This window comes from Lagopus muta, chromosome 1, assembly GCF_023343835.1.
Source record: "Lagopus muta isolate bLagMut1 chromosome 1, bLagMut1 primary, whole genome shotgun sequence".
NCBI lineage: Eukaryota > Metazoa > Chordata > Aves > Galliformes > Phasianidae > Lagopus > Lagopus muta.
In genome coordinates, this window is record NC_064433.1 from 88,577,764 (window position 1) to 88,597,573 (window position 19,810).

Genomic DNA, 19,810 nt, shown 5'->3' on the forward strand with positions numbered 1-19,810 from the left:
CCCCAAGTTCTCAACCTGTTGATGACTTTTTCTCAGGGGCAGCTCTTCATAGTCTATCCACTTCTTAACATAGAGGGCAACTCCCCCACCTCTTCTATCTCACCTTTCCATTCTAAAAATCTCACAGCCCTCAATCATGGTATTCCAGTTATGAGTCATCCCGTTGTATTTTTATGATAATAGCAATAAGATCATAGTTTTTCAATTGCAACATGGTTTTCCCTTTCCTCTTGCTTTGGTGCAGGGGCACTTCAGCTGGGTTTTCAGCCTTATCTTCTTAGAACAGCCCTGCCAAAAACCTCTGGGAAAAATCTGAGGTTTTCCCTCGCTGTTTCCTAAACCAACAGTGTTCTTCCCTGATTCTTCTCTGTTCCTCAGCAGTACGTTCCCTTCCCCCGCAACACATCTAGTTTAAAGCCCTGGTGGTGAACCCCACTAGCTTGCTGCCTAGTACATGCATTGTAAAATGCAGTGGGTTGAGGGCTCCTGCTAACACCTTGTCCCTCTAACTTAGCTATGGTAATCTGCACCTTGCTGTGGGCAAGCTTGCTATCAGTCCCTTTCCCCTTCAAACCTAGTTTAAAGCCCTTGTCAGTGAGTCCCGACAGCTCCTGGGATAGGTTTCTTTTCCCCCTGTGATCTAGATGAACACCACTAGCAGCCACTGGGCTGGGTGCCAAGTAAATCAATGGTTGAAAAAACAAAATTCCTACTGTGACATCAGCCTCTCAGCCATGTATTTATCTGGTGGGTTTTCCTAGTCCTCTCAGTAATCCTCCCTGCCACTGAAGGGATAAAGAAAAGCATCACCTGTACTCCCGACCAGCAGTTGGATTGCTTTTATCCAACAGAGAGTTGTGCAGAGGATAAAGTTGGATGTGGCAGTGTCTGAAAATTGTGCCCATAGCTTAGGGAAACTTACGTGGCCCTACTGGTTGCCTTTGCTGCACCAACAGCAATCACCAGATCCCAAGCTAGTTCAGGGGCTAGCTTGTGAGAGGACAGCATCTTCTCTCAAAAGCCACAGTCACTCACTGGGAATTGCTTGTTAACTACCCCATCACTCTCCCATCCTCACCATGCTGCTGAAGTACCAGAGGCAGCAGAGAAAAGAAGACCTTGCCAGCATCTCCTTGTATTTAGGTAGGCAGTTAGTCTGCAATCCACATGTAGAAGACTTGCAGCAATCCTCCCCAGACATGCTTGATTGAAGCTGGTCAGGAAGAATTTAGACCTGTTAGTTTAGGTTCAGAGGAGGCCATGAAGATGATCTGAAGCCTGGAGCACCACTCCTGTGAAGAGGAGGAGAATACAAATCTCCAAGCAGACATCATAGTGGCCTTCCAGTACCTATGGGAAAGACAGGGAGGGCCTCTTCATCAAGGAGTGTCTTGTCTGGAAAAGGGCTAATAATTTTGAGGTAAAAGAGGGTAGGTTTAGGTCAAGATTAGGATGAAATTCTTTTCTGTGAGCTTGGTGAGGTGCTGGCACAGCCGCCCAGAGGAGCTGTGGTGCCTCATCCCTGAAGGCATTCAGGTCCAGGTTGGATGTGGCCCTGGGCAGACTGAGCTCATGGTGGGCAGCCCTGCCTATGGGGTGGAGGTTGGAACTAATTATCTTTGAGGTCCCTTTCGATTCAAGCCATTATATGATTCTATGACTGTGATGCAGATGTGTTGATACGGAATAAAACTGTAGATTGCACTTTTTCAGTATTAGTTTCCTATGGTGTTTTTTTTTTTATCGAGTCTAATTCTCTTTAAAACAGTTAAAATAATTAAAACAAATAAAATCTGATGCCTATGTCATTTGCTGTGAGTAGTTTTGTCATAAACAAATATTGTTTAAGTTCCAGTTGGTCTACTGTCCTGATCATGACATGACTCAAGTTTGACCTTTCCTAAGAGTCAGTATGCAGCAAAAATGTTATCAATGTGAAATGAGATACTGTGTTTCTAAATAAAGTACTTATTTGGGTATTGAATTTTTTTTTTTTTTTTTTTTTTTTTTTTTTGTCCCATTCCATATCTCAGCTGAGATTCAAAAGCTTTGGAGATATGTCCCATCTCTGCACTTAATGAATTTGTTTTTCACATTTTCTGGGCCTGTTTTTGACATCTTTTTTCCTAGCCAGTGATAGACTTTGCTGCAGTATAATCTAAAGGCTGCCTAATTTTGTGACACTTTTCCATTATTCTCATAAAAATTCCCTTTGGAGTCTTTTGAAATTTTTAGAAAGCTCTTTTTGTGTTAATATTAAGATTCTTTGATCCACAGCATTTCTGAATATGAAGGGAAACTTTGCTTTAAATCTGTTCTTTAACTTCTTTTGAATCTGCCATATTAAAAATGAAAAGTGTTGAGGGTACACTTTCAAATGTATTGAAGTAATAAGAGTCACTAAAATTTAGGAATAATTGCAGTGAATTTAATAGTCATGCAAAAGAGTTCCTTGTCCAACGGTTTGTGAATATCTTCCTTTTTGTTTAAAGAGATATTGCAACCAAAGACTGAATGCAGTAGTGAAGAAAGATTTTAACTTTTTAAGTATTTTTCTGTTCTACTGTTGATTTGTGTTTGTAAAATAGCTTATCTTTAGCTGTTAATGTATTATATTTGTGACCTGATGCTTGATGCAGAATGTGTTTGGGATGTGGAATCTTAACTGCTAAAATCCAGTGCAGGGTATCAGACATTGTGGAGTTATTGAAACATAGATAGTGACTAGAAAGTGTAGGCATTAGCCAAACATTTTTACAGTGACTCTTTAGTGCTGACAAGAACCCTAAACTTAGGAAAATTGTGTTTTGTTGTAGTGCTATGGAAAATAGTAAACTTATACTAGTTTCTTGAATGAACATTTTTAGTTTGCTTGACTTGTCGCTACTTCTGTTTTTTAGGAGTTTTTTTGAATTGCTGCTGTTCTTTGGAAAAGATGAGTTCTATGAAGATCCTTTGAAAGATATTTTAGGTTCAATCCAGGTAGTGTTGCCTACTTTACATAAACTTTTAATACCATTTTAGTACCTGTTAAGACAGTTTTTTTGGTTGGGTGGGTTTTTTATGAATATATGACCTGAAGGAAAAATGCCATAATAGTTTAAAAAAAAAAAAATTTTTTTTGAAAACAAATTAATTAAAAAGATATTTGAAGGAAAAGTCACTTAATTTGTTATCATATAGCTATTTGAACCTTTCTGGACTAGGTAGAATGTCTTTCTTTTTAATGCCTGTCTTTTGTTTGAAGACACGTTCTATGCTTTTCTTGCACTGAAGGGAACTTGTTTGTGTCAAAGTACACCTTAATGTCATCCAGTGTTTCATGCCAGTCCGTGACATGAAACCTCAAGGTTCCCTCAGCAGTTTTAAACAGCAAGTTTGAAATTGAAGCTGTATTTCAGTGAACTTCTCAGGTTAGAGTGTGTGGCACTGTATAAAATGGCTATATTCTCAACTATGCTGGGGCGATTTTTTTTGTATGGCTACTTACAGCTGTTTAAGAGAAATGTTCCTGGATTTAAAATTTACTCCTCCCAATTCCCACCTCCCCTCTCCTCTCCCACCTTTTTTTTATTTCCTGCCCAATAAGGTGTTTTTCTCTGGGCCCTGTATGGGCTTTGAGAGTTGACTTCAGTGCATGGGAAAGAAAGCACTTGTGCTAATCATGAGAAAATAAATTTAATGATGTGGATTGAAAGGGTGGAAGACAGGGTTGCTGCTTTTGTTAACACTGATCAGGAAATTGTAGTTTGAGAAATAACTATCCTCTTGTAATTTTTATGCTAACACTTCTTTTCATTGCTGCTACAAATTAATGCCAGCTCTACTTAGCTAAGTTATCAAAACAGCAGCAATTATAAATTATCCTTGATTAGAATTAGAGGAAGAATGGGGTCAAGAAGTGGCTTAGCAGCCCCATGAGTGGACAGGGCTCCTTGCGTGAGAGTAATAATGCATTTTGGTAGTGCAGTCATAAGAGCTTTTCAAAAACAGTCTATGAACAAGAAAGAATTTAGCGGTGTGATATATAGAAATTTATTTGTTGGACTTTTTCCTGATTTAATTTGAATTTTAAGCAATGAATGTATTTAAATAGATCTTTACTTGAAGAATTTTTGAATCTGTTGTATATAGGTTGCTCTGAAAGTAATGCCTCCTATTTATTTCCGTGGAAACTGTAACAGCTGCAAAGAGCACAATAGCACTAGTTGACAGAGCAAATTCGCAGCTACAAAATGCTATCTTCTAAATTTGGCACCACCCTTAGCTATGCATTTTTGTCACGGATGAACAGGAGCCCGCATGCTGCACTTCTGTTTTAAATAAAAAAAAAATATCTGTGTGATCATCTGGAATGTGACTTGTCTTTCACGTTTCTATCACCACTGCTGAAATGCACCATCCATCACTTCACCGTGATGACATCCACTGTTCCGTCTCCATGAATGTTCAACAAGCGTCAATGGATGCTAGTGGGTGCCATTTTTTTCCTGCATGGAGGAATTCAGTGACACACCTTTGCTTCATCCACTGTGCAGTTTGTTGGACTGGTCCTTTGCTGCCATCTGTCGCACAGCAACAAAGTGTAAAGGAATATTGTTGAGAGGGTTCAACCTCCGTTGCCATACCACCTATATCCACCACTGACGTTGTGGGCCAACGTAATAAAGAAGGAGACATTACTTTTGGAGCAGCCTTTGTATAATCAAACGAGTCGTGAAAGCCACTGTTTTGATTACTTAACCATTCTTATGCAGTCATACATATTCATCTGAATATTAAAAAAAGCAGTGAGGAGCTGAAACTAAAAGAATTTACAGGAAAAAGAATGTGGAGAAGATAATTGTATAGTTTATAGAAGCTATTCTTCAGTTGCATAATTATAGTCATCTTAGTTCTTTGACAAAAAAAGACACCTTTTTGCTTTGATTTCAAAATTATATACTTTTTTCGTGTTATTGTTAATGAACAGTAGAATTCTAATTATGTTGACACTTTTACCAGTAAGTAACAATAGGAGGAAATCTTGTTATATATGAAAATCAAGGATTGTTAAACCAGACCATGTTATTTTTGGCAAGCATGATTTTTTTTTTTTTAACACAGAAATCTGGATAAAAATGGGTGCCTGAGGACTGATGTTTCATATATCTTAATTCAATTTTTCTCTTAAAGCCTTAGAGTTTATGCTCCGTCCCTGTGTCACAGGTGCAGTGTCAGTGTGTCTAAATCTGTGCAGACTAGCATCAGGTGAAGACTTTTCCCACAGCATGCTGATATCTCTTAATTCAACAAAAGCAGTTTTCATTTTTATACAAATGGGAGACTCTTGCTTAGTGACATCAGAAAATATTCTGGCTTCCACAGTCTTACAGAATGTAAGTTGTTGCTTTCGGTCTTTGTGTAGACCTCATCAATATAAGACTTTGTAGAATTTGTCTGAGGAAGTATTGGAACGTGGTTGGGTTTTCTAGCTTTGTATCTTTTTAGGTGGCCTAACTGTATTTTTAGACAGTGCTTTTCATTTTTACAACTGTGTTTTCTTTTTACTTGTAGGAATGTCAGAACCTTCTAAATAAATACAGAAATATAAACCTGGAATTAGTGACTCGAATAATTCGAGATGGTGGACCTTGGGAGGACCCGATATTACAAGCCATTCTTAAAGCAAAGCCTGTATCACAGGAGTTAGGTACTCAATTTACCACATATTTTCTAGCACTAAGAAAAAACTGTTAAGTTATGCCTGTTTGGTATTAGGTTAGATGTTGCCTGCTGGTATTGCGCACAATTTTTTTTCGGTAGTAAAATCTATCAGTCTTTTTATTTTTTGAAAGGAAACTAAATATCTGTGGTAATAGTTTCAGTCTAGTTTAATGGTGTAGAGATCAAATTCATCAGATACAGGAGATTAGTGAGCAGTCACTTATAAAATGTATTTACAAAGTCCAGTTGTGTTCTAACCTTGAAAGGTTAAGACAAACTTGACTTCATTTAGGCTTCTGAAGCGTCATGATCAGGGGAGGTTCTGATGTGTAAATTTGTTTCATGGTACCCTAACTCATTAAAATTTTCTTTTAAGTTGTAAATACTTGGAGGTTTTATTGGCACTATTAGGAGTGGAATTGTGACTACATCTTGTAGCTGTTTTCTGTTTGTGGTAGCACATGCAACAGTGTTGGGTTTAGAAAAAAGAATTGTTGTGTTTTTTTGTTTTTTTTTTTTTTGTAGCCATAAAGGTAAAAATGGCTTATATTCTCTCTACAGTGAAAGCCTTTACTAGCCTCTTAGATAATGTTTTTGCTAACAGGAGGAGCTCTTGAAAGTTGTTTTCATTTGATAGTGATGGAAGATGCAGTTCTTCTCTTGTTACTGTGGTGCAATGAATGATTCAAATGAATTGCCTTGTTTATAAAAAACGTGTATGTTCCATAGAGGTAAGAAGAGAACTGTAAAGTCAGGACAGTTTGAGCTGTTGTCTTAACTACAGAAAGTGATTTGATGGCAAATTAATCTGATAAACTTGATTGTTGTTCTGTCTCTTGTAAAATAAGCACTTATTTTATTCTGTGTCTAATGACTGATTAGAAGCTTTGGTGGTTAAAATCTGAAGGTAGGTGTCAAATGGAGGAAAAGTTTGTAATCCTAAAAGATTAACATACATACATAGAACATCTCAGGGAAGAATGAAAGCATGTAAGACTTGATAGCAATTTGAAATATTTTGTTCAATATTCAAATATTCTAGCAAAGAATTATTTTAATCCTTTTTCTTACTGATTTCCTCGATCAGTGTGGCACCTATGTATGATGAGTAACAGTTCAAGGATTTTTCCTTAGCTTTGCCTGGCAGAATAAGAATGGGACTGCCTATCATCATTAGATGATCATTTTATTTCCTTTTGTTGCAGGCTACATCTCCTTACCCTCTGCTGAGGTATTCTTTCTCCTTGTATCTTCTGATATCTCCTTCTCATCTGTTATAACAAACACTTTATTTTAGATATTATCTTTGAAAAGCTTTTTTATTTTTGGTCTCACTTTCTCTAAAATCTGATTCTCATGAATACTTACACAAAGCAAATACTCTTTGCTACTCTGTAGGCTGGCAGTGTTTGATGTATATTTTCATATTTGGCCATATAATTCCCTCGGGGATCACTGTTTTAAATGAAGAAAGCTGCCAGGAGATGAAAAGGCTGAATCATCAACCATCACTTGTGAAAGTCAGATGGACGAATAAACACGTCCTGTGTAAACTACATAATCTTGTCCTGGCCTCGTTAGTTGCACACACAAGGTTAGGTCGAGACAAACCTTTCTGTGCCTGCCCTTACATGCACTGTAGTGTACTTGGAGGTGTTGAAGGTGTTGTACTACATACTGAAATGGCTGCAAAGGAAAGCAATCTTTTGCTTTAAATAAAAACAGCAGGGTTTGATTTGAGTTGTAATTTTCTTGAACCTTGGGAGCAATAAACTTCTGATGGATGAGAGAATAAGAGGACCTAATGTGAACTTCTGAAAGAGAATACTGTAGGCAGAGGAACGTTCAGATGAAAGCAGTTAATTATTTTCTAAGCTGACGGCTGGCATCTGTTGCTCTAAAGCAAAGTGCTGCACATGCTGCCTGGACAAGAATAGATGATATTGTCTTCAAGCTGTTTTTAATGTACTGCAGGCATGCCTAAATGCTAATATAGTTAACAGTTGTTTTCTGCTTTGGAGAGTTAGAGGCATTGTAAATGTCCTCTTGGAGAAGGAGGGCATTCCATAACAGGGAGGGAGCAGAGCCCTGTCAGTTGTTTAGTGGAGCTCAGTCTGTTTAAAAGCAGTGTTAGCGTACAGGAGACCTTATTCACTGGGAATTCATGTCAGAAGTGGAATTCTCACAAAGTGGAGGAGCATACTGAGCTAAGGATTTATCTCACAGAAAGTGAGAGTGATATAATAAGCAGTGTTGTAGTCTGCTGTCTTTACTTATTTGAAGGAAAAGGATGTTAGAGCCAGATATGCGTACAACATTTTCTTAAAATTACCAAATAATATGACCTAAACATTTCTGGATTAAGATATTTTGATGTGAATATTCAATAATCTGTGGGATAATGTTTGTATATGAAACTGATAATTGGATTTGTTATCTGAAGTATATGAAGTCCAAAAAAGAGATGCCTTAACATGGCCTTAAGGATTATTCTGTTTCCTGCAGAACAGAGATGATCACTGTTCCCTGCAGTTATATAACCACTGTTAGACAGTGGCTTTTCTTTCCACCTTCATCTTTATAATGTTTGTACCCCAAAGTGCTAATAGGTAGTGGGAATAAGGTCTATTATGGTAGAGCTTAGAGAATATCTATTAAGAAATCTGATCTAAAACCTTGCATCATGTCGGATTGCGTACCTTGAATGTTCACTTGCATGTAGTGGCATTAACTTTCATAAAATACAAATGGCAGAGAAATCCTGCTTCTGAGCATAAAGGTGTGTTTTTCAAACCAAGGATCCTTTAAAAAATAATTCAGTGTAAATGAAAGCTTGTTGCACAGGTAATATTTTATTTTGGGAAATATCTTCTCTTGGCTGTTTAGATAGTGGTTTTCAGTAATCACTTATATATTTTTTTTAAATCTCTTGTCCCTTTGTCCATTTAGTTTGCTTATAACTTTCCTTGTGCAGGTTCTTTTTAAGGTATAAACTTCCCATGTGTACTTTTAGCCTTAAGTTACTTTTTTTTTTTTTATATATAGTTATGAAATACTGTGGTTGTACAGGCTATGCACTAAAAATTGACTTTTCTGACTCTTTCTCTCTGATAAGTGGGCTGCTGAGAATGCAAGATTAGGCCATAATTTCCAAGATATTAAGAACAGCACACAGTTGACATCTCAGAGTGCCTTTGCTTGGGAAGATGCAAACAATTCTCAGAATAAAAACATTATAACTTCTCTATGCTTGAGTGGCATTTTAACTTTTAATGCTAGAATCTGTATGATCTTTTAAAATAGGAAACTAAAAGTCATTGTTTTATTAGACAATAAGGAAGACCTTTTTCTCTCAGAGATGGTCAGGCACTGGAATGGCTGCCCAGGGAGGTGTTGGAGTCGCCGTCCCTGGCAGTGTTCAAGAGGCGTCTGGATGACGTGCTGCGTGATGTGGTTTAGTGCTTGTGGTGGCAATGGTGATGAGACGGTTGGACTAGATGAACTTGTAGGTCGTTCCCAACCTTGTGATTCTATGATTCTATTAATTTCTTTACTTTTCAGTTTAATTAAATGTTTGTTTCAGTTGACTCTGTTGATATTCTAGCTTCAGTGTAAGCTTCTAAGTATGAAGAAGCAATTTCTAGAGATCAAGGCTGTTTAAAAGTATCAGCATTTAGGTGTTAATTAAAACATAATACGTGTATTTCAAATTTAATTTTATTTTTTTAAAAAGCAGGATATTTAGAGAAAGGAAGGGTTTATATTCTACTTCTCTAAGCAAAACCAAAGGTTTAAAGCGTGTGAATTGTAGATAATTTTTTCCATACTCTAAGCTCCTACATTTTAATGGGTAATGGGTATCCCAAGTTGTCTTAAATATTTATAGTTAATGTTGAAAGTGATGTAGATCCCATATTTCAGACAACAAGCCAATTCCAGTGCTGAGAAAGGAAAGATTTTTTTTTCTTGAAAAATGTTTGTATCTGCTGCTGAATTGTATGTGTTCTACTGATCAGTGTTAGCAATTTGAGATGATCTGTTATAATCAAAACAAAAACAATTGTAATAAAAATAATAGTTTCTGCTTCCAAGTAAAAGGTAGATTCTTTATGATGGCATTTACTTAAATATTTGGTATCTTCTTTAACAGAGTTTTTTCTTTATATTATTTCTTGACATTGCACTGTTAAAAAGAGAAATGAATTTAAGTATATTTGGTGTTTGGACTTTATGTTCTAATGACCTTTAATCTTTCTTTTCTGTACAGTTAACAAATATTTAAGCTCTGAAAATCCACTGTTCTTTGAACTGCGTGCCAGATACCTTATTGCCTGTGAACGCATCCCTGAGGCAATGGCTCTTATCAAATCTTGCATAAATCATCCAGATATCAGTAAAGATCTGTATTTCCATCAAGCTCTTTTCACCTGTCTTTATATGTCACCATTAGAAGATCAGCTATTCCAGGAGGTATTGTTTGTCAGTATTTTTTTTTTTAATGAAGTGATAGTTGTTATGCACGGTGTCAAAAGGAGCACATGGAACTCTATTTTTGTAGAAAGAAATGTCATAAAATCAGCAATTACACTGGTGTTGCTTAACTTAGAGCTGGTTTAAGCTTCCAGAAGATAAATATAAGTGCCTAGAAATCCTGTTGACCTAAATACTTTTTTTTTAGTCAAGTTTACTTACATATATATATATTCCCTGTTTATCTTAAGTCACTAACATTATTTAACTTTAGTGTGTTAACTGTTATGTTATGGTTGACTATTATTCCATCAAAACCACTTCAGCACACTTGGTATCGATCTGATGTTTTGTGCACTGTACAGCTTTGTTAGCCTTAAAGTTTCTTTTATGTTGCCCCACTATGTAAAACGACAAATGTGGTTGTACTCATATCACTGAGAGCATTTTCTAGAAAACAATGTTTATCTTAACTTTTTTTTAAGGGAAAAAACCAACCTACCGTCATGCAAAAAAAGCTTTTGTGTAGTTTTTAATTTCTCTGATAAATTATGACTTGCATTACTCTTAAGAAATATGAAACAGCTCTAAATTTCTCTGAAGTCTCTATTCACAAGCTTAAAGAAAAGCTATTAAAAAAAAATAATAATAATAGTTACTGCAGCTTTTAGTGGCTTCTTTAATATAGCAAGGTCTGATAGGCTTTTATTTTGCGTTAGCAAATTTATCTAAATTGATTTTATTTTACTTATATAGCACTTGTTGAGGACTGATTGCAAGAGTGGAATTGAGATCATCTGCAACACCGAAAAAGAAGGGAAGACTACCTTAGCCTTACAACTATGTGAATCGTTCCTAGTCCCACAGCTCCAAAATGGGGACATGTATTGTATATGGTAAATACTTTATTTCTGGTGAAGCAGCTCAGCAGATAAGTGCTTATTGCTGAAATGAAATTCGTCTGACTTTGATGTATAGCTCAAGTTTAAAATACCAGATAAAAACATTCTAACTTGGCCTGTGGATATTTCTTGTACTTCTGTTATTCCAGTTACCTTTTCATTGAGTCCTGTACAATGGTATTCTACCTAGTATGTTAACGCTTAAGTGCTTCAAAAGAACAGAAAGATGAGCCTTCAGATTCTTTTGGCTGCAAATACATAAATACAATGTTTATTATTGGCAAAATGCAATAGTATTCAGCGTAATGGCAATGCAGATATTTTCCTGTCCAGCTAGTTAGATGCCAGTTAATGCTTACAGTAACCAAACTGTAGTATGTGTCTAAAAAGAGAATACATAATTCTGAAAATGTGCTATGGATTATGTAAACTTTTACCTCAAAAACAAAGCCATAATGTAATATAATTCCCTGAAAAAAGGCTTAAGAAAGAATGGCTTTGTATTCACTACTACAGCTTGATAGTTGAATCCTTTTGTTGCTATTAAGAGTTTTCTAAAGAAGGGTCAAAACAAATTTTATCATTCCCAGAACTGAAAGATGTCTGGGGCAGGTAATCCCTACGCTTAGTTTGAACTATTTCTTTACGTGAAGTAATGTCTGTGTGACTTAATAAAGTGTGCTTAATTTTTCTGATTATGTACTTGGAACAAAAAGGCTTAATCTGCAGATTTCAATCAAAGAAGGTGATTGATTTGCATACAAATTTTAATATGGAATCTATAAAGAATTTCCATGCTTCAGACGTAGGGGAACTGAGAAGTAAAATATGTCTTTTCTTTTTTTAGCAGAAGTAATGAAGATCAGACATGATTGAACAAATGTCTCTTCATCAATTTTACTTTAGCTACTGGATAGGTAGTTGATAACATTGAATCAAAACCTTCAGAAATCTGTTGGTACAAATTCATAATATACTGGCAATACCTAGTTATTCTGGCATTTTTTGTCCTGTTCAGTAAAAGCTGGCAGTGACTAGCCCGGTAGGACAGGTGAATTTAAATAAAAATAAGCGTGTAGCTTGTCTAAACCCAGCACTGAAATCTCAAATGTAATTCAGTATTGCTGATGCCCAAATGCTACATCTTCTGAATTCTTTCTTATTTGGAAATTTTGGAACATAACTTATGATTTACATGGTTAATGCTTTCAGTTTCAGGAATTCACTCTTTTAAGAAATGCACAGTAAATATTGACATTAAACTTGATTTTTATGCCTTCTGCTGTCAGAACTAATACGTCAGCCTTGCTCCTACCTAACTGATTTTCAGATTTTACAGCATCAGTTTTAGAAATTCAAAACAAAATGTTGGTCTTTACTTTGGGTAAAGTGGATATCAATAATGAAATTCCTAACAAGAATAAGCTACAGTACTGTTAAAAATGTTTATCAAGAAATCAATCCTAGCTTCTTCTAGTGTTTTAATCTTCTGTTCAGAATATAAAACATAGTGATCTTACAGCAAGTTTAGAGCAGTTGTATCTATTCAGGCAGAATAACTGTTTGGTTCTTTACAGATGTTGAGTCATAATGATTGCATACCAAATAAGAGAAATCTGCGTAGTGCTTAATGTAAACTGGGACAAAGCTTGTAAAGCAGTTAAGCATGACTGAACTGTTGTTCAAGTTTTGGAAAAAGTTGGAATCAGGTTATCCCGCATCGTGTGTTTTCCCCAGAGAAAGATATTCATGTCTTCAAGCACAGCGCAAGTCATTTTACCTCGTTTGAAATTGAAGGCCTTGCAGATCTAACAGCAATCACTGCTGGCAAAGATAAGATACCAAAATAGATTAGAAAGCTGAAAATAGCAGGTATATGCTGTTGCTTCTTGTGAAGTACTTTGAGCTGAAACCATTAGCTCTTGTATTATCTCAGACGAAGATGGACTTTACAGCTCTGTATACTGTTGTCTATATTGAGATTATCTGAATTATCATTGTTTTCCTGAGGTGAAAGCCTACATGTAAGCTGCTCAGAAAAAAAAAGACACAAAACTGGGTAGGTCTTGCTTAGAATTATTTGTATACATGTATATGATTTGTCGATCAGAGATCAGTCTGTAATGACATGATTGGCTTTCTTGTATCAAAAAGTGATCTGTCTTCAGGAAGACAGAATTTTGTTTGGATAGGAATAGCAAAATGGCCTGCATTCTCTGCCAAGCAGTCTTTAAATGGCTGTTCACAAATAATTCATGTTCATTAAGTCAAGAAACTCTTTTCCACATATTCATTAAGTCTTTGGCCCTTAAGCAGTTTTAGTGATTTGGGTAACTGTTCAGCATGTACATTTTGGTAAAATATGCAATCTATACCCAAGGAAAGACAGACTTTCCACTTATCAACAGTAGAAAATGTTTTAGATTAGCTGAAGTAGGGCAGGCTCAACCTTCCTCTTACGTCACTATGGGAGCACTCAGTGCTTTTGTTACAACATGGTGAATTGGCTGCCTGGAATGCCCAGTTGCTATCTTAACTTAAAACAATTGAAGTTGCTGTAGGCACATCAATAACAGTTTAGGCGTGGGCAATAGAACAAACTAGCTTATCTTACCTAGAAGTTTTGAGAATGTCATCAAGTGCTTATGCTATATTATGTATGTAGTACACAAGCAAATAAAAAAAAAATCCTATCCTTGTCTACTTCGTAACATTGTTTGTGTTGTGGTCAGTGCCAAAGAAATATCCTCACTGCTGTTGACTTCGGTGTTAATTAAACTTGATATGAAAAGTATGTAATTAGTTGAAATGGAGTCCAATCAGAAGTTCAGGACTGCTTCAATCCACAACCATTATGAAAGTCAGAAATGTGCCTGAGAAGGAGAAGCCTTCATGTCTACACAGGAATAAATCTAAAATATTCCTTATCACAATCTAGCCAAACAGTGGTAAAACTGATATAATGACTTGCTCTTAACCTATGGAGCTGTTCCTTCTTTCAGTTTTCTGTTTGTTTTTCAGTTCTTTTCTTGTGTCAGGCCTTCACGCTTGTCTGTACCAATCATATGCCACTTAAACCACTAGTCTATCTGAAAACCAATTCTGACTTTTCCCTGGGTTTAATGTTGAAGTGGCTTACTGTGAGGTGGTATGAAGCAGAGAAAAGTCAAGAGCAGTAACTGCTATTCTGTTCAACATTAATAAACAGAGTTTAATTACTGTCAGCATCCTTAGCAAAAAAATTCTTTCTTTCTGGTACTTATGGTTGAGACTTACCTGATTTTTTTTTTTTTTTATTTTTATTTTTTTTTAAATGAATGGCTTGGTCCACAAATACACTATTTTTAAACTTCTGTGTAAAGTTTGGAAAAAGACTTAAGAGCTTAAATCTCCAGCCGGGTAAAGGCAAAGGTGAACAGCCTGTATCTTTAGAAAACCTCTAAGACTAATTTTGTTGTAGAGCTGTTTGTAGTACTCACTTTTCACTGTTTTCCCCTGTGTAAGCCTTATCTTTTTGACCTCAGTCTTTCTGTTTTCTGATGAAAGAAAGTAATCAAGATCTCATATCTAGCTCAATTAACGCTTAACATGTCAAACAGAGTTATAGAGCTGTTCTAAATTTAAAAACAAAGTTAGTGTTCTGACATAGTCAGTTCTGTCATGTCACTTCTCTTCAGGCAGATGTTGACCTCTCTAAGATTAAGTTTATCGTAAAATGTGTCTGATTTATATCTGGCATACATTATGGACTCTTGTATATCAGCCAAGGATTTTGTCAGTGACTGTTTGCATCTCTTGAGGTAGGAGGCTGATAGAAGAAAGAAGTTATCTTCCTTCAGAAGATGAAAAACAGTTGCTCGCCTTTTTTCATCATAATGTTACGATGGGAATTTCTGTGTAGTCTTATCTGCATCAGGTCCTGTGTAAAATCTTTGAGGTGCCAAATTTTCGTATGACTAAGAGTTAGATTTGATTGTGGAAGTCTCTGAATTAAAGAACATAGAATTTATTACAGGATGTAGAGTTCTGTTTTATATACTGAACACATTACCTGTGTAAGAGCTCTGCAGGGGTCTAGCACTGTGTTCTTACATTTCCTTGTATCAGTTAGAAATATTGTTTGACTTGAATGATAGAGATGTGTGAATAGTGATGGAGGCTGATGTTCCTCTGTAGCTGCTATCGGTTAGGAAGATTGATGATGACAGCAGACAAGAAAAGAAAACTTATTGTAAATAACTGAAGAGAGCATTTCTTGTCAACAGTCTATGTTACTGACTGCATTTTGACAATAGTCTTGTTTTCCACATTTTGCATTCCACTTGTTTTCCTGAAGGACTCCTGATTGTTACAGTGAACATAATTTAATCTGAAAACACAGACTATGCAGCTTGATGTTTGCTGCTTGTGGTGTTAAGGGCTAGGTACTGTAGCATATGATTATACCGTGCAGTTCTCTGATACTATACTGAATATATTAATATTTTGTTGCATGACTTAATTGACTGAGTGATAGGAGATACCCTGAATGCTTTAACAAATTAATTAAATTCAGTTTTCCGTTGTGCACTTTGTATATAATTGTGTTAATTAGATTTGCTTTAAGTCCTCAAATACAAATTTGATCGCAGTGTATGCGACTTGTTGCTCTTTGTAACCTATCATGCTTAGTGATAGGCTTCTTTAATACTCAACGTAATCAAAGTATTGTGTTCTGTGCTTATAGGGACCTGATCTTCATTTGGAGTAAACTGCAGCTTAAATCTAACCCCTCAAAACAAGTATTTGTTGACCAGTGCTACCAACTTTTAAGGATTGCTACAAATGTCAGAGTAATTTTCCCTTTCATGAAAGTCATTAAGGATGAAGTAAGTTCAGTTTTTTGTTTACATCTTTACTCTTTCCCTCCATACTTTGTGTTACAAGTAAACAGAAGTAATATAGATGTTTCTGTAGAACGGGAAGAACGGGCAGGGAAGGGCATAGAATTAAAAGCTCTGTCAGGTTCTCAAATGTGTCCATATCAATTTTGTCTTTGATCTATTGAGTGTTTTCATGACTTCTTTCTGACTCAATTGTGTCAAGTAAGTTTTTCTTCCTTTTTGACTGCAGAAAATTTGAGGAATGGCGTTCTAGATAAATATTTGGGGAAACTGCTTGTAAATACATGGAATAAATGTGAAAGATGGGTGGCGGCTGTTTTTTTCCCCCACTCTTTTTGTGGTTTTTTTCTTTTATCCAGGAAATAGGACTTCTATGCCATTGTATCTGCCTTTCACTCTTGTTAAGTTCTGAATCCTTCCACAATTTCTCATCAAATGTGAAGTAATGCTTAAAATAGCAAAAATGAAGGAAGAGCTAAACTAAGATGAGAGAAAACATAGTTTTGCTTCAGAAAGATATGCTGTATTTCTTGCTTCACATGTTTTCTGCTCCTCATAAAGAACACCTGCAAAAAAAAAAAAAAGAGAGAAAATGTAATGTGCAACCCTTTGTGCACAGGAGTGCCAGCTGATTCTAAACACGTTGCTTTTTAACATTCACTTGATTGAACAGAGCTTCTCTATTCTGTTCCTTAAACATTTGCATAAATTAATTATAAATTATTTTGTCAGGGTTAATGCTCTGCAATTCTGAATGCAATGATTTGCTGTTGTTCAAGATTTTAATCATAGTATGTGTTCTAAAATACTTCTAGTGACGTGAATACCTTGACGTAGTAGTTTTAGGATGTTGCTTTTTTTTTTAACAGCCAAGATATAAATAAATATATTTTAACACACATGTATATTTGGGTGGATAGTAAGCTTTACTGAAACTCTTCTTACTAGTACACCATATGTTAGGTAGTATGTTTCTGACCATCCCTCACAATTGTAAGCTTGAGGACCCCCAGCCTTAAATGTGGAAAGGGAATTCTGCACATTGGAAAGATATCTTGTCAATGCTGAAAATTCAGGCCTGTAAAATGCTCGAGAATGGGCTGTTACAGCTTTCTTGGTGGCCACTGTTGAAAATCAAAGGCAGTATTTTACAGCTTACACTTTGCTGCTGATATTTGGGCACTGTTTATTCTAGCTCTCCCTCACACTCATAGAGCCACAGGTCAGACTTCTTTAGATTTGACTTTCAATCTGTAGACTTCAATAAGCCCACAAGGAAAATTACGGTGCTATATATAATTGTTTCCTTTCTGCAGGTCGGTGAGGATGGTCTTCAGATATGTGTTGAGATATGTGGATGTGCCCTACAGTTGGACCTCCGTGAAGATCCCACTATGAAAAGTCTTATTTACAAAACAATTGCTCACTTTCTGCCGAATGACTTGGAGATCCTCAGAATTTGTGCGCTTTCGATCTTTTTTCTTGAGCGCACTTTGGAATCTTACTACACTGTTGAACATTTATATAAATGTGCAGATGAAGAATATAATGAATGCACTAGTTCTGTTCAAAACCGTGTACGTTTTGAATTGCTTCCTATTTTGAAAAAAGGTTTGTTTTTTGATCCTGAGTTTTGGAATTTCTTGATGATCAAGCAGAACTGTTTAGCATTACTGGAGGATAAAGCTTTTGCTGGCTTAAGTGAAACTACACTGGAAAACTCTACTGCAAATGTAGAGAAGATAACAGAGTATAGGGCTATGAGTGAGGAACGTGTCTGTTCAACAGATGTAAACAATGGGGAGCTTGACCCTGAAGACCTCTCTGAAGCCCAGTCCAAAAGTAATGCCAAAAAGAACCATGAAGCTCTTGAAGCATCTAAAATGTTAGATAATACTGTACCAAGGCACCGCTGTGTGATATGCAACAAGGAATTCTTTGGTGATCACATTGTGAAACATGCACAAGCTCACCAGAAAAAGGGCAGTTTTTCCTGTGTACTTTGCAACAGAAAATTCAGGCAAAAAGGACTTATGCTAAAGCACTTAAGGAATCATGTCAGAAAGATAGAAAGGCAACATCTTGCTGCAGTTCTTGAGGCCAGTAAGCAGGCTCCGGTTTGTAATGAACTAGAACGTTTTGATGTTTGTCCCTCTCTTGAAAATGGGAGTTCTGTTGGTTCTAAAGAGGATGAACGAGAGATTGCAGTAGTTTCAAGTGCAGACATAGGACAGGAGAAGGCTGAACAGATATTCAATGCAGTGGAAAACCATCTAAGTGACCAGGATGATGTTACTGAAAATAGTAGTTGTGACAGCTGCTTTAATAATGCTCCTGATGCTTTAAGTACAGAAAGCTTGCCTGAAGATGATGAGAACTCCAGTAAAGAGTCACCTATTTTGCATAAAGTGAATGGAGCTTTCTCTCCTCAAAAATATTATGATGCTATGGATCAAGAAGGAAGCTTGAAGTGCCCTGCTAATGGTTGTGCTAGAGTGTTTAAAAAGATCCGGTTTCTCAATAAACATGCAAGAAAAGCTCATCCAACTGATTTGAAGGTTCAGCAACATATAATGAAATGGAATAAAGGAAAATGTCGGTTCTGTCAGAGAAAATTTGCCGATTCCCAACATTTTATAGACCACCTGAAGAGACATGTGTATCCAAACGTTTACTTTTGTTTACACTTCAATTGTAATCAGAGATTTAAGCTGTCGACTGAGCTAGCAGAGCATACAAAAAGTCATAATGTTTTTAAAGCTCAGTGCAATTTTGCAGAGTGCTGTGAGCTATTTGAGGAGCTCCCTTTGCTGTATGAACATGAGGCTCAGCATTACTTAAGTAAAACATCAGAATGTTCAGAAGATGCCAGTGAAAAGGATTCTTCAGATGACCCTTCAGAACTTGGTAGTTGCCACGATGACGATGAATCTGTTAATGAAAATGAAACTGTAGATCTACCAATTCCAACTTGGAAATCAAGGAAGGATTCTACAGAACCAAAGACATATATTCAAAGTATTGAGAAGAAAGCAAATAATGTAATGCAGAATGGAAATGAAAGTTCATCTGAGGGCACTGCAACGGTTTTGATAGACCAAAAGACACCTGTATTACAGCCAAATTCTGAAAACTGTAGTGTTAGTGACCAACTGGTCAATGGGCACAGTGACCCAAATCAAACACCATCAAAGTCATCAGAAACACCTTTGGACAGAGTGGTAGATGAAACAAGGACAGAGAATGGGTCGGTGTTATCAGTTCTACAGAATTCTCACGATATGCCACAGAATAATGCTGCTGCCTCGCAACTACCTTCTAAACCAAATCAGACAACAGAAAACACTTCATATGGTGTCATCTTAACAAAACCATATGTTAGACCCTTGCCTCCAAGTTATCTTGATGAACGATACATTAGCATGCCAAAACGTAGAAAAATGTTGACTGATAAAGTAGATGCTCATTCAGAACAAGATAAATGTTGTAGTAAAACAACAGAAAGATTTAGATGTGGCAACTGCTTGACCATCTACTGTAATTCAGAAGCACTTGAGGCTCATCTTGCACAAAAGAAATGTCAGACGCTCTTTGGATTCGACTCAGATGATGAAAGTAAGTCTTACAGTTCTTCTGGGTTTATTTGTGTGGAGGCAAATACCAAACAGATAGTGGTTCTTGTAAACAGGCTGTCTGATGGACCAGGAATGACACATACCACTTGTAAGCAATTGTAGTATGACAGAATTTAAAGAGAGGAAGGTCACTCACATCAACAGTGACCTGAACTTTGAAACATAATATTGCATAAATAGGAAGTTCAAATTACAAGTGTTGTCTACAATAAAA

The 19,810-nt window shown here is 36.3% G+C and overlaps 1 protein-coding gene across 3 annotated transcripts in view; it reads left to right on the forward strand.

Moving 5' to 3' along the window:
* Positions 1 to 19,810, forward strand: part of ZNF654 (zinc finger protein 654) — a 35,112-nt gene that overhangs the window by 14,501 nt on the left and 801 nt on the right. For 2 of the 3 annotated variants that reach the window (XM_048949647.1, XM_048949654.1), the window contains 6 exons: positions 2,901 to 2,982; positions 5,557 to 5,692; positions 9,974 to 10,176; positions 10,933 to 11,072; positions 15,805 to 15,946; positions 17,278 to 19,576. In XM_048949647.1, the coding sequence (XP_048805604.1) occupies positions 2,901 to 2,982; positions 5,557 to 5,692; positions 9,974 to 10,176; positions 10,933 to 11,072; positions 15,805 to 15,946; positions 17,278 to 19,576 (3,002 nt within the window). Of the gene's footprint in view, positions 1 to 2,900; positions 2,983 to 5,225; positions 5,379 to 5,556; positions 5,693 to 9,973; positions 10,177 to 10,932; positions 11,073 to 15,804; positions 15,947 to 17,277; positions 19,577 to 19,810 lie in introns of those variants that run through there. The other variant, XM_048949653.1, reaches the window with a different exon arrangement.